We start from the raw sequence: 14711 nt of genomic DNA, 5'->3' as shown, positions 1-14711 counted from the left end.
AAGCAAGATTTATTTCTTACTGACCTTATCAGAGTTGGATACCTTTGTTTTTGAGCAGAGCTATGTGAATAATCCAGTCTTTGACTGCAACCAAGGGTGGCGGTGCTGCTTTTGAGGGTCTTGGTGCAATTTGCTCCCAAAGAGGTGAAGATATCAGCCAAGAGAACTTGTCTTGGAACTGCCAAACTGTGAATTTTCTACTTTTCTCGTGGCATCCTCTTCTCATTTTGCCTGCTGTTATTCTGACCAACCACTTCTTGCCTTTTCAGTGTTTTCTATCACTGCTAGTGTGGTCAGGCTTGGAAGACCAGTAGGGAAGAAGGAAGATTTGTTTGCTGCAGAACAGCATTGTTCTTTAGACACATGGGAGCCACCAGGAGCAGAGAGATTTCAATGATTAAAAATCATTCATTTCAACTCCTTTTTTGGCTGGAGGTGCCTAGCAGCAGGGAGAAATCCCATTCTTTGAGACCTGTGCTTGTTCCATAATGTGGCCTCCTGCATACCCAGGCTAGTCCAGATCTCTTAAACGCATCCAGCACATCTCATGCCTCTGAGAGAATGACTGTGCAACAAATTCAGATTTGTAACGTATTGACTGTTACTTGGTGATCATTCTACGTGGGCTTTACTGCTTGGGAAATGAAAGATCACTTGTTTCTCAGTTACTGCTGGCTAAGAACTGGCACACAGCAGTACTGTGGCTTTGGCTAAAGGACTGTGGTTCTAAATGGGAGATGGCTGTACCCTGGGCTGCATAGCTCCGAGCAGTGCTCTGCCTATTTCTGTGTTGCTGTTTGCAGATGCCTTAGAAATACTAAAGCTCATTTCAGAGAGTTGCCTCAATATTTGAGCCTTGAAATCCTTTCTTCCTGTTCAAACACATTGCTTTCATATCACACTATGCTGTCAAACAAGTGTGATGCATTCATGTGCTATAGGCAGTGTCCTGTGTTTCCAGACAGATTGTTGTACTAAATAAAATTTGCTATCAGTTATGTTTCCTACACAGAAATTGATGATTATCCTAACTACCTTGCTTCTTACTGTGAGAAATAATACTGTGTGGAAGAAGGGGCAAACTTGCTGCAAAATTAAATACATACTGAAAATGAAGTTATGCCTCTAACCAAAGAAACATAGGATGTATTGTGGGAGCTCACATCTACTTTTGCCGCAATAGTCTGTTATTGTGTTACTGTGCAAGTAAACAATGTGCTCTCTGTCACATGTTGCTCATCTTTTTTTGTGATGGTAGCTTGTGAACAAAGAGCATGCACTTCCTTTCCCCCTTGCAAACTGCTTTAGGCACAGATAATCATGGTCTGAAAGCACAACTCTGCTCACTGTAGTCTGATAGTAAAGCAGACACTACTGTAGTATAAATATTTTTATATCATATACATCAGTTACAGAATGCTGCTGAGACTTTAGTCGCTTGCTTAGGTCATAAAACAACCTCTAAATAGGAGCTGAAAAGAGATCTGTCTTTTTGGTGGGCTATCCCACAAGAACCCTTCAGTTATAGAGAGCCATTGTTGACAAGTAGCAGAATGGGCTTGGGGCTAGACTTTTGAAATAGACCTGAGGTCATTTCAACAGAGTGGTTTTGCCCTTGTTACATGTTTTCCTTTTTAAAGGAAAGCTCAATGTATTTTTCATCTTCTGAGGGTGAAGATAGGATATCTTAAGAAATGTTTGTTCTGTGACTTTTCACAGTGGAATGTATTGAAAAATATGATTTCTTTATTAAATTGGTGAAATGACTGCATAGGATGGCTTCTTGGGGTATGTGAATCTGTAGCAGGTACATTCTTCCTGCAGAAATGCATCCCAGGTTTTGCAAAATACAGGCTGTAGCTTTTCTTGCAGCTAGCTTAACTGCCTTTTCATCATCCTTGGCAACTCACTGAGCTGGTTTTCAGGGCGTGGGAGGAGGAGGGGAAGAGAAAAGGAAAGTAAGGAAACCAAATGTGTTCTTTCTCATCTGAGGGGGGGAAAAAAAAAAGGCTAGGAAGGACAGGAGTAGCAATGTCAGTAAATGAACTAACCCCTGTCCTATATCATTGTAAACTGTGTATCTAAGACTTTTTTTCTCCATCTTCTTGTGTCTCTAAATTATAGTATATATTTCTCATCTTCTATCCCTATCATGTGCTATTCTCTGTTCGTAGGGAACGCTAAATCACTGTTCTCTGGAGGCAATAACTTATAACTTAATAGCAATATAACTTATAACTTAATAGCAATAGCACAACTGCTTTCAGTGAAAGTGGCTAAACTAGTTGCATCCTATTTTCAAAGCAACCCTGAGGTAGAGTAATAGAATGTTCCTCTGTTTTTTTTTTTTTTGAGTGGAAGCCTCTTACCCAAGCAAGATTTCATGCTAGCAGTGGTAAATGGTGGGGTGGATTTTCTCCCACCTCTCCACAAACAGGTTTGAAAAACATGCATATAAAAATGCACAATGTTTTGAATTCGAAAGGTGAGGGAACGGGAAGAAGAAATTTAGTCTTGGAAAGGAGGGCTGGGAGAAACAGGGAGGATGTAGTAGTGTATGCACTTAGTGAGACCTGCTTCCTCATCAACTTGTGCAGCAGCTAGGAAAGGTGAATGTGCTTAGAAGTACAGCAGTCAGCTGCTGTAAGCTTCATTTCTAACATGTAGCCTTAGGTAGTGCAGAACAGCTCCCTGGTAATCCTAGAAACTCTTCTGAATTTTCTTGTTGTCAAAGTAAAATCTTTCATGCCTTTACAAACTTAGTACTGAAATCCATGATACCCACTGAAATTAGGTGAATTCCTCTGATTTGTCACATCTGTATATAAAACTAGCAAACAATGCCACTGCCTCATTGCTCATAGAATGGCTTGGGTTGGAGGGGCCCCCAAGGATCATCAAGTTCCAATTCCCATGCCACTGGCAGGGCCACCAACTGCCAGATCTGGTACTAGGCCATGCTGCTCAGGGCCCCATCCAACCTGGCCTTGTCACCCTGACTGACAGACTGTCTGGACAGCTATTCCAGCACCTCACCACTCTCCCTGTAAAAAACTTCCCTCTGATAGCCAGTTTAAACCTTTCCTCCTTGAACTTAAAGCCATTCCCCGCTGTCCTGTAACTGTCTACTCTTGTAAAAAGTTGATTCCCCTCTTGTTTATAATCCCCTTTTAAATGCTGCGAGGCTGCAATAAGATCTCCTTGCAGCCTTCTCTTTTCCAGGCTGAACAAGCCCAGCTCTCTCAGCCTGTGAACAACATATACATCATATACAACAGTAAAATTAAAGAAAAATACTGCAGTACTGCACAATTGTGAATCACTGCCCAAAGTGCAGGAGAGAGAGAGGTTTAGTAATAAGGCTCCACTTAGATGCATTCATGTATGTACTAGCTGGTGCTTTTAGCCTTCTTTATATGGAAAACACCTTTGCAATGCGTCTTCTAGGAGGATATTTTTTGTCAAAAGATTATAAATAATACATGTAACATCAGGGTAATTCAAAGGGCAAAGCTTGCAGATAGCTAGGACTAATCTGGTTGCAATAGCTCTATGGAAGGAATAAAATGAAAATAAAATGGGGGATGGGAAAGTTAAATATTTTTGTGATGTAAGAATAATGCAAATAGAACTTCACTATAAAAGCAGGTGAATACATTTTCACATGTATATGAAGGAAAAAACCCCACCTTTTGTCAAGGATGCTAAAATTAGTATGTATTACATAAGGTTCCACTGAATTCATGTTTATGCAAATAGGATGTCATTCTTTAATATTAAAGAACAAATGAACAAAACAACTAGATTCTGTGTTGTAAAGAAGATAAGGCCACTAACCTGACCTAAATTCCTACCAAAGATTTTGTTGGCTTCTTGATGTGGAAGGCACGATCTGGACGTATAGAATGAAATGGTGAATGTCTGTATTGCCTTCCAACCGCAATAAATTGCTCGAATTCGATGGCTTATTCTATGTGTAATGGGTTATTTGGGAGATCGGTCAAGTTGCTGTGTATGTGTGCCTTTAACCATGATATTAAAAAACCAAAACAACAACAACCCAAAACAAAGACAACAAAACAAACAAACAAAAGCTTAATAAAAATCTGATGAGTTGAAAAGGAAGGAAATGAGAGTTAATTTGGAGTTGTTTACCATTCTTGCAATGAAAACAATAAAATGTTTCCTTTTGTTGTAGCTGATGAAGAGGGATCTGGGTGAAGCGTATCAAAGAGAAAAGAACGTATCAACCACAGTTACATTTTAACCCATAGTAAATATTCCTTTTCCAGACTCATTTAGCTCTTAGGGAGGTGAGGCATGAGTACAGATCCTGAGGTTGCATACTACTGCAGAACGGTAGGGAGGGATGAGTAACAGTGCATCACTTTCCAGATACTTGAAGTAAATTCTGAAGAAACCAAAGCCTTAACAATTAGCAGTACTCCTTGTAACTCTTCACAAATTTGCTTCATGCAATGATTTGTTACTTGTTTGCTTCTGGGGGCATTATGCGAAGTATTAGACGGCAAAGAAATCCTGACGTAGATGTGTTCCGATCAGTAAAGCTTCCCCAAATCAGGATTTGCTTTGAATGAGATCTGCTTCTACAGTTCTGCTGAGCCTTTTCTCTGGCTTCCTGCTGGTTTGATGTTGCTGAGGGGTTTGGTAGCCCCTGCATCACTTCAGAAGCACAGAGGCAGGTTCTGTGCAGCGCTCTATGGTGTAATGCCACCCCAACGTTGCTGCTTCCTGCTGTTCTGCAGGGATAGCTTGCTGCTCATGGTAGGGCTGTGCTGTGAGGGAGGAGAAGACCTATGGCCTCAACTTCCACTTTCAAAATATAGCACTGATTCTTGGTAACAAAGCCATGTTTCTTCTCACTTTCCAGGGGATTTCAAAAGGACGTAGAGTGCATGTGTTCATTACCATGGCTTGTAACGCTTTTTTTTTTTTTTTAAATTATTATTATTATCTACAAATGTTGTGTTTCCTTAATCTTTAAGAAATTGAGCCACTATATTAAGCATATCACAAATAATCCTGTGGATGAATTCAAACAAAATTTGGGATTCCTTATGTATGTTTTCGCTAATATATCCGGTTCCAGAGTAAAATGAGCAGAGTACAGCAGTGGTAATAAGATAAATATCCTTTTCTCCCTCCCTGCCCATTCCCTAGTAGGAAAAAAAACATCCAGTGGCTAGCTCATGTCCTGAGGTATGCTTATAAAGGTGTGAATCTGATTAGCTATGCCTTGCATGTCAAATGTACTTTATGTTGGTGCTGTTGGTCTCAGCTATATTTTTAGCAAGAGGTTTGTTGGCTAACTTACAGGTATTTTCTTTCTGTTGCTTCTTAACCTTGCCTTTTGTGTTCACTCTTTCATATTTTAGAAGTACAATTAATAGCCATGTCAAGATTACTCTTTCTATATCTTTAAACACATTCCAGCATTTCCTTTTCGTATTGGACTTTGTAATCTCAACCTCGCTGTTCTTGCACAATTATCCCATAGTGCAAAGCATGGAAGACAACAGATTTCAAGATTGGATGTGTGGAGGTGATGTGTGTTATCTAATTTTCAGAAATAGCAGTGTGTTGTCAACTTTAATTCTTCATCAGTTTTTTTGCTTCAGTCTAAGCTTTCTGTTGCTTTAGCAACAACTGCAGATTCAGCAGAATTTCTCGATGAACAAATCACAGCGATGGCTGGATGCTTCTTCCAAGTTTCTCATCCAGGCTCCTGCAGAGCGTATATTTTACTTGAACAGGAGAGGAAAGTATGTGCCTGATTTGACAATGTGAATTCAGCCTGGCATCTCATCTTCTTATGACCTCACTTCTCCTGAAGCTTTTAATGCTTTTTTTTTTTTTTTTTTTTTTTTTCTCCTTCCCTCTAGCCTTGCTGAGAGATTTGCTCAATCGCTACATCACACCTCAGTGCTGCTCTGAAGTTATCTGAGCTGATTGCTGGAACTCTGGAGTCGGTGTTTGCAGGTTTCCCTGAGCAGTTTCAGTTAACCCTACCCACCTAATGTAGGTTGGAACCTCTGTACCACTGATCTGTGGTACACTGTTCTGCGTTGCAAGCACTTTGAAAAAGAGTTGTAACTAAAGGAGCTTTCCATTGCGAGACAAATCTGAAGAGAAGCTGAAGGTGTGCTGTGATGCCAAGTAGGGAGTTGGCTATTTGCAGGAATACTATCGATGGAAAAGCAATTTGTCAAAATTTAAAAAGAATTTAGGCACGTATATATTAGGACCAAAGCTGGATTCTGGATGAATACTAAGACTAACAAAGAGTATGTCAGATGAAATGTTAATAACAATCACACTTTCATGTCCAGTGCAGGGATGGACAAGCACAGTTGGGTCTGCTGAGCTGAGCCTTCTCTATTTCTTTATAATTCAAGTATTTTCTGGGTTATTCTTTAGAAATGTTAAGACTGGAAGGACTGGAAGTCCTTCCTGTAATTCCCATTCTGCAGTGAGCACAATGGGAAGTTGTGCCATTTAGCACAAGGTGCTAAGTCAAAACCTGCCAGTCTTGAGCCATGGGCATCTGAAAAAGCACTTCCATCTGCGTTGGACCTCTGAGCCCCAGGGCAATGTAACAAAGATTCAGTTTGAAAACTGTGAACAAACAGAGTAGGTTAATGCAATGTTTCCTTGTCTGCCCAGAGAGATTAACGCAAGGCTGAGTAGTTAAAACGTGTTAATCATTGGCAACAGCGATTCTGAAATAAATGGCTTTTAAGCCTCATTTATTTAAATATCTGAAAGCATAGGAAGGGTGTTCCTACCTCCCATAATTTACTTCCCCTGCCGCTGCTAATAAATATCTTATGTTTGTTGAATGTGTTTCGCAGTGTAGAGTTTGACTCCAGGAGGCTTGCAATGGTTGTGGATGTTGGGAATGCAGCCATCCCTGAGATGCAGCCAACTGGAAAGCTGAGAAAGTGCCACACATTTCAGCACCAAAATAGCCAAAATGGGAACTTGCTCAAACCCTCTTGTGCACTCTGTCCTGATGGTACACCAGCATGTGCTGTACTGCTGTTGTCTTAGCCTTGCTTCTTGTTTCAGCAGCTTTATGCTTTTCTAAGTTAAATGGAAACTGCTAATTGCCTGAGAAGGCCTGGGGAGGCCCATGTTACTAAATGAGCACAGGTTTTGTGTTGTGCCTCTCAGAACTGGCTTTGTGTGTATTGCACCCTTATTTCCTTACAAATGGCTATTCTGATGCTTCCTACAGTGCGTGCAGGTTTTGGTGTCTTAGGATGAAGCCAAGATGCTCGAGTGAGGCAATGGACAACTATGTCCTTTGGGCTCTGAGGATGGGGCTTAGATTTGGGATGAATCTCAGAGCTTAATACCTTTATACCCTGCTAGTATTCAAGCTGCAGGGACCAGATCTTCCAGGAACATGTGGGGGGATGGCAACAGCGCTCGCTGTGATGCCCCTGGAGAAGCACAATGGCTCATAATAACAAAGTAGGATCAAGCTGTGTGTGGCAATTGCTGCACTGTGATGGCAGGCCCTGCTGCCTGACCCTCAGCTGCACAGTAACAGTGAGACCATCCCCCACTTTCCTCCTTGTTTCATTTAAAATGAGTGCAAATTTTGAAGTGTATCCCTAGCAGGTAATCACCATGTTTGAGATTGGTGTATTTATTTAATGGCCTGTGTAATTTAGAAGCTTTGTTTCATGTATTTGGGGTTGAAAGCCTTCTTCTGATAATGCCTTTTTGTCCATGCTTTGTTTATCGTGTTGCTGTATGGTGTGTGCTGCTGGTTATATGGCTGAGTTGTGATCCAGTCCCTCTGCTGCACTGAGGTGCAGTGATTCATAAGCAGCCCACCTCTATCCTGAGACCCAAATCGATTAATGTGGCACTTCCAATCTGCAGCTACAGTGGGGGTTGTTACACTCTGGCTACTGAAGAATCTAGTGTGGTCTGTGCTGCTGTGATCAGCCGAGCACACTGCTGATAAGGGACTGTGGGCTTCATCCTGGAGAGATGGCAAACTGTCAAATAATGAAGACAAAGTACAGGAACTGTGCTGCTCCTGCTGTTGTGCTCTGTGTCTGTGACACATTGCGTCTTCCCTTTGCTATTGCATATATCATGTCATGCTGGTGACACCCCGGTTCATAATGTGGATTTCTGGGAGCCTGGAATAGCACTTGCAGGGCTGTTGGTACAGCTCGCTGCTGGGTCAATGTTCATTGCTTTGTGAGGCAGAAGTGTTGTCCTGAAGCCTGTCCTGAACCCCAGGTCAGTGTGCATCTGGGCACGCAGGCCACGTTTGCCCCTGGGAAGAAGGGTGTGATCTGCCCTGGTGTTTCCAGGCTACCTGGGTCTGCTGGGGGAGCAGGATCGCCTCTCACTGCAGACTGCAGTGGGGATCTGCCTTTGCCATGGCTGCCAGGGCTGAGCTCTTCAAGAGGACATGAAAGAAACAGCTCATTCTCACTGATTTCAGCTGCCTTCAGCTTCTTTGAAAACCCCACTTCCCATATTTGATGGTTACTGATCCTACCTCAGATCTAAAATTAGCCAGAACTTGCTCTTGCAAAGAGCCCCTAGGGGCTGTTTCAGTTTCAGTCAGGTTTTGCATCAGTTAGCTGGAATGAGTGCACGCTGCATGAGTGTACGGTGTACACCTGCAGCGGTCTGTCCTGCACAGCCCCTCAGAGCCTGCTGCTTGTTCTCTCAATACCAGAATTACAAAGGCAGGTCCTGTAGCTCTGAATGCATGCGTGCAGCTGTGCTGTCAGCAAGGAGTGTATGTGGGTGAGTGGCTGAGGGAGCGTGAATGAGTGATGGAACAGAGGTAAATGCAGCAGAAGCTGTGGGTGGAAGGAGGAGGCTTGAAGCTGGCTTGCCCACCATTGTAATGCATTCCTTATAATGATGTACACAAGCACAAAGAGCAGTGAGGAGTTTTCACTCCCCCAGCCAGGGGAATTCAGGTTGGTTTTGTCTTGTGCGTGTCTTTGTTTCTATGATCTCAGGGGTAGTTTTTCCTTTTTTTCCTAAAAAAAAAAACAAGCTGCAGCACATTTCCTAAGCAAATGTGCTGCAGCTCCCATCGCACAGCACATCTCGCTGAACTCCCCGCTGGGTACTCATAGAATTGCAGAATGGTTTGAGCTGGAAGGGACCTCAGATATCATCCAGTTCAAACCTCCCTGCAGTGGGCATGTTTGCTACCCACTAGAGCAGGCTGCCGAGGGCCCCATCCGGCCTGGCCTTGAACACTGCCTGGCATGTAACATCCACTACCTCTCTGAGCAGCCTGTTCCAGTGCCTCACCACCCTCTGAGTAAGGAGTGCTCAGCAGTGTGAGAGCAGCTGAATGACTGACTCAGGTGCCCCAGTACCCTGAAGCCAGAAGCATTTAGCAAAGAGTTTGATCAGCAAGGCACAACAGATACACAGTCACTTTGTTCAGTTTGGCAGTCAGTATCTGGGGCCTGTTCCTGTTAAAAGGGAGCTTTCCATCCCTGAGATGGTTTTGTGTTGCAGCTGGACATGCAGAAAGCTTAAGGGAAGAGATTAAAACTAAAACCCTCAGCCCTCAGTGTTAGCTGCCTCGCCATGGAGATGGATGCATCCTTCATACCAGCTGGGAGGGCAGCCGGGCAGGAGGAGAAGTGTGTGGGGGTGATATTGGCTTCTCTTCCTCCAGGCATGTACTGAGATTAGATGGGAGGGGGGAGTGGCTGAGCGGTGCTTTACACAGATATGCAGCACTGGATCAGGGCAGAGCAGGAGAGAGGCATCCATGGTGCAGATCTCTGGGGCTGAGGGTTTGCATTCTTTCCCATAGCTGAGAAGATAGCTTGCAGTAGCACAATCTACTCTCGTTAGGTTTGATTTTAATTTATGCTAATTGGGAAACAATATGATATGTCAAATGCCTACTGCCTGCTGTGTGTGCAGTGGGGAAAACAGCAACACAAAACACAACAACACAACAAACCAAATACCCAACATGTGCTCCTGGTGGCCAGTTCATTTGTAGACCTTGGGCTGCACCAAGGCAGTGAGCTGTGCTCTCCCAGGGGCATGGCAGCTTCCTCTCAATCTGCATTGGTACCAAAGCAATAGGCACATGCTCTCCTGGACACAGTTCAGTCCATGTGACTTTTCAGGAATGCAGTAACATTTCGTACTGCTATTTTGCTGAAGTGTAAGAGGACTGCTGAAATGAGCCTGCCCTAGCTGTGCATAACTTGGTGGGGCTTTGCTCAGCTCCAGCTGGATGGGAACTAGATGAGCCATGCAGGTCACGTTGCTGCTTTTCCTCATTTTAAGTTATGAGTTTGTGCAATTAGAACTGTTAATCTGTGTTACTTGGTGTGAGTTAGACATCTTCAAAGATGAATTATAACCAGTCATTCTACAAAATGAGTGATGGCAGGGTGACAGTGACCACTGGGCCTGGGTAACTTAGCACATCTCCAGTCTGAAAACTTTGGTGCTGCAGATGAGAAGCTATGTGTTCCCTACCATTGAAACATCAGGAATCTGTTGCTGTTTCAGCCTTCATCCAATTAACTGTGATCCTGAAGGGAGACTGATGGTCATGCAGTCGCTGCTGTGGAAAGGAAACGTGAAGAGATCTCAGCACAAGGGGTATGTAGGCCCTGGGTCCCATGCAGGGGTTAAGCCATCTTGTTTCAGTGGGGAAGGAAGCCTGTTTTGCATCCACTATGCATTTACCTTGCTTTACACCATGCTGCTGCAAGGCAAGGCCAAGCAGTTGGGTTGCGTAGCATTGGCTGCAGGAAGTGTTTCTTGCTGTTTTGATGGAGCTGTTGCCTGGTGGGGTGGGGATGGCAGAAGCAGAAGTGCAGCTTTCTCTGAGGCTATACTGGGAGACCAGATTGAGCTCTAGAGAGCTCCTGTTGTTAGAATCCTGCTTTTACCTTAATTCTGAAAATGGTGTATATATATATATATATATATATATATATATATATATATATATATATATATATATATATATATATATATATATATATATAATGGTATATGTTTTTACTTCATACCTCTAGTGTGCAGCTTTGTTTATAGCACGTATTCTTGCAAGGCATATAATGAGATGCAAACATGACATCCATATGTAAAATGGGCAAAAGAAGTGGGACTGAATTCAGATCAACAGTTGGAATGCAGGATGTTGTTAATGAAACTTCTGCTAAATATATATATATATATATATATATATATATATATATATATATATATATATATATATATATATATATTATATATATATTTATATTTATATATATATATATATTATATATATATATAATATATATATATATATAAATATAAATATATATATAATATATATATATATATATATATATATATATATATATATATATATATATATATATATATATATATATATATATATATATATATAATTGAGGTACCACATACTGTGTGACAGGAAGGGAGCTTGTTGCTGACCGTCACTCAGCAGGACATACCAACAGAAGGTACCTGAGGATAGATAGTCTTGCTGAGTGTTTTTTGGTGCATCTTTCCTACAAGACTCCTCTCACAGTGTGTTCATGCCTTGTAAACTTCCACTTTAGGTGCGCGGGAGAAAATAAGGAATGATGTGGTAGTGAAATGATCAGAATGGAATGCTGCCTTCTTTTTCTTTCCTTTTGCTCTGCTCTTACTTCCATCTCATGCTGAAAAATAGAAGATCTTCAGTCATTTTTCCCACAAGAGATGGATTATGCTCTTGCGATTCTTCCTTCCCATCCTTTCAGCAGGTAGATGCATGCTCTGCATAGGTGGCAGTGGTAAGCTTAATTCTTGCTGGTGGAGGTTCTCCTCACATGATTTTATTCGTTCAGGCAATGATGTGGCTTAGATATCCTGTGCAAGCACATCTTGTTCCACTTGCATCTGCAAACAAGCGCAGCTCAACACGTGTATTTTTCACTTTGGAATTGTGCTTGGCACAGCTGACCATACCAAACAGAGGTGTCCGTGCCGGGTGCTCTCTTCCCGTGGTTTGTTGCCCACGTGGAACCTCTGCTGTCTGTGTGTGGGGCAGTGTGAAGGGGAGTGCTGAGATCTGAGCGCTCCACTCCTGGGCTGTGCTGTCCGTAAGAAGCGGCTCATCCAAGCTTTTCTAACAGTTGTTGAGTGCTGGTGGTCATGTTGAAACAGGCTGTTGTCTGCTTTCTGGTACTAGGAAGACCAGGTGGCCATCACTTCACAGGACTATTATCTGTCTCCACTAAACTCTTCCTTCTCTCTTCATGTAGCTCTGTTTTTGATCCTAATGTATCAACACTGAAGTGAAGCAGAATGCATCCTAAAACCTCACTGGGGACGGCTCATTGTGAGACTGTTTCTGGAGTGAGTGACCTCTGAGTAGTGCTGTGGGAAGGCTGAAGATGGTGGGGCTGAACGTTGGCTAGGCACACAAAGGGGACAGGCAGTTGGCCTGCGAGGCTCCGTGCTGCTGCATTAACAGCCCCTCCAGGACTGCCAGGGCAGCTCTTATAATTTGCTCCTGCTCTTCTCGTGGTAGAGATCTCCTACAAAGACTGAAATATGATGCAGAAGATTCATAAATTCCTGCAAGCGTTATAAATTCTTTGATAAAACAAAAGCAGGACACCTTGTTCTGCTGTTTCCCACTATTGTTGCTGCACTGCTCATAGGGTAAGCATCCAGCAAGGTCACACTGCACCCTTGTGGACGGCACGCTGTGTCTGAGCCATAGGTTACCTCCCAGGCAGTGGCAAAGGAGCAGCGATGGTTTGGTACAACCTCTCCTGCAGCAAGGTGCATCCCAGCAGGGCCATCTGTGTCCCTGTGAGGTCAGCGGTCACTGAGAACCTGCTTGTATTGTTTTCTTTCTCTTGCGTGTTATCATGCTTAAAATACTTCAGTTGAATATAGATTACTGGTTGAGCTTACGGAATATACACTGACAGCTGGAAGGGAAGAGTGGTCTTGCGTTGCTGATTGGTCAGTTACTGAATCTTTTAGCTTACAATGAAGATAACATTGCAGAGCACCTGCAACAGGAATCTTATGTCAGCTGGGCTTTTAGGTTCCTGTGATTTAGTTCACTGCTCATGCGCTGCTAAGATGAGACTCTTTGCTGTTTCCTGTTAGTAATGCACATTTGGTTATCAGAACTTCAGAACTTCCTTTCTGTCAGAATGTCTTAGTGATGAGCCTTAGCAAAAACGTATTTCTTCCCTAAAATGACTCTGTGTATCTTCCTTGGTTTTTTTGGATCTTTTGTGACCTACCTGCATTCTGTGGCATGGCTGTACTTCTGCAGCAGAGGCACAAGTAGCAGTCCCAGCTGCAGCAGTTGGAAATGCTATTGCTTTTTGCACATCAGGGCTCAAGATTAAAGTCATCGCAGTGACAGCTTTAGCTTTTTTAAATATTACTGTTACTATACTTCTATCGTGCAACTGTGAGACATGGTGTCCGTCAGATGCTCCCTGCACTTGCTGCCTGAAAATGACGTTGCCTTAGGAAATTATGGGGAGATTAAAAAAGAGAAGTGTTTGTGCTGGCTGGGACGGCTCCCTGCCATTTGTCAGTGTCTTTGGGAGCTGGAGCTCGCTTGTGAAAATTCCCTACAAACAAATGCTTCACTGATGAAAAATGTGAGGTGCCTGTGCCTCCTGCCCTTCCTGTTGAAGGATTACTGGAGCTTTTTTGTTCTTTACATCTCATCTATGGTATTGAGGCTTTAGCGGGCTTCTTGGGGGTTGAATTTGGCCTTTAAATTTCTAAAAACTTGATTGTTAGTACCAAGTAACAATAGCTTCTTCTGTGCTTAAATTTATAGGAACAAGGAATTCCCTGGTTGTGTTTCCAGCTGCTGGACTTGGAACAGGAAGCTGCCTGTAACACTGGCACTGCTGTACGTGGTACACTCAGATCTAAACTTCTATGAAGCAGCAAAAGCAGAAAATGAGGTGCTTTGTTATGGGCAATCCTCAATCACCCTGGGTGGAAAGTTGTGGAATATCGTGTACCACACATCATATATCCAAATTTTTCAATGTACAAAAGACAGAGCACACTTTGTTTGCTTTCCCTGATTAGGAATTACAGCTTTGGGGTTTTGATGGTTCCCAGTTTGTCTGCCAGGAAACCTCTAAAGTTTCCTTGATGTAACTTTATAAAGTTTTCTAGTTTCTTACCACTGACCCCAAATCTCAATGATTCTCAGCTGCTTTCTTACTGGGACAAAGAAGCTGTTGCCTCTCACGTGGTAGTATGGAGTGGACCCAGATCCTGCGTGGAGGACCAAGAAGACTGACCCCAGCACTGTCCCTTCATCTGCTTTGCCATGGAAGCAAACAACAAGCATCAGAAGTAAACCAACACGTTTCATGGTTTGTATTCTTTTCTTCAATTTATGTTTGGCCTCTTTGGAAGTTATTGCTGGAGGATGCTCTGACTAGCTAGCTTTATAAGAATATGAACTTTTTTTTTTTTTTTTTTTTTTTTAAAGAGATACTGCTTAAGAGGGAAAAAAAAAAGCAGATTATATGCATTTAAGTTTTTCAAGTAATATATCCCACTCCATGTCCACATGGCCAGGTTCCTCAGGTCATAGGCACTGGCTGTAATTCCAGATCTGGAAGGCGTTCTACATTTCAAGGCTTTTGCTGTGGCTCAAG

At 42.7% G+C, this 14711-nt stretch overlaps 1 protein-coding gene across 3 annotated transcripts in view; it reads left to right on the top strand.

The window, feature by feature from the left end:
* The window catches only part of SLC39A8 (solute carrier family 39 member 8), a 57276-nt gene that overhangs the window by 40524 nt on the left and 2041 nt on the right, over positions 1 to 14711 (top strand). For 2 of the 3 annotated variants that reach the window (XM_048941348.1, XM_048941349.1), the window contains exons 8-9: positions 13871 to 13945; positions 14258 to 14423. In XM_048941348.1, the coding sequence (XP_048797305.1) occupies positions 13871 to 13945; positions 14258 to 14347 (165 nt within the window). In that variant the 3' untranslated portion in view covers positions 14348 to 14423. Of the gene's footprint in view, positions 1 to 13870; positions 13946 to 14257; positions 14424 to 14711 lie in introns of those variants that run through there. The other variant, XM_048941353.1, reaches the window with a different exon arrangement.

The sequence above is a fragment of the Lagopus muta genome, chromosome 4, assembly GCF_023343835.1.
Source record: "Lagopus muta isolate bLagMut1 chromosome 4, bLagMut1 primary, whole genome shotgun sequence".
In the NCBI taxonomy this organism is placed as follows: Eukaryota; Metazoa; Chordata; class Aves; order Galliformes; family Phasianidae; genus Lagopus; species Lagopus muta.
The sequence above is the reverse complement of the archived record's forward strand: the minus strand, read 5'-3'. Positions and strand labels throughout refer to the sequence as shown.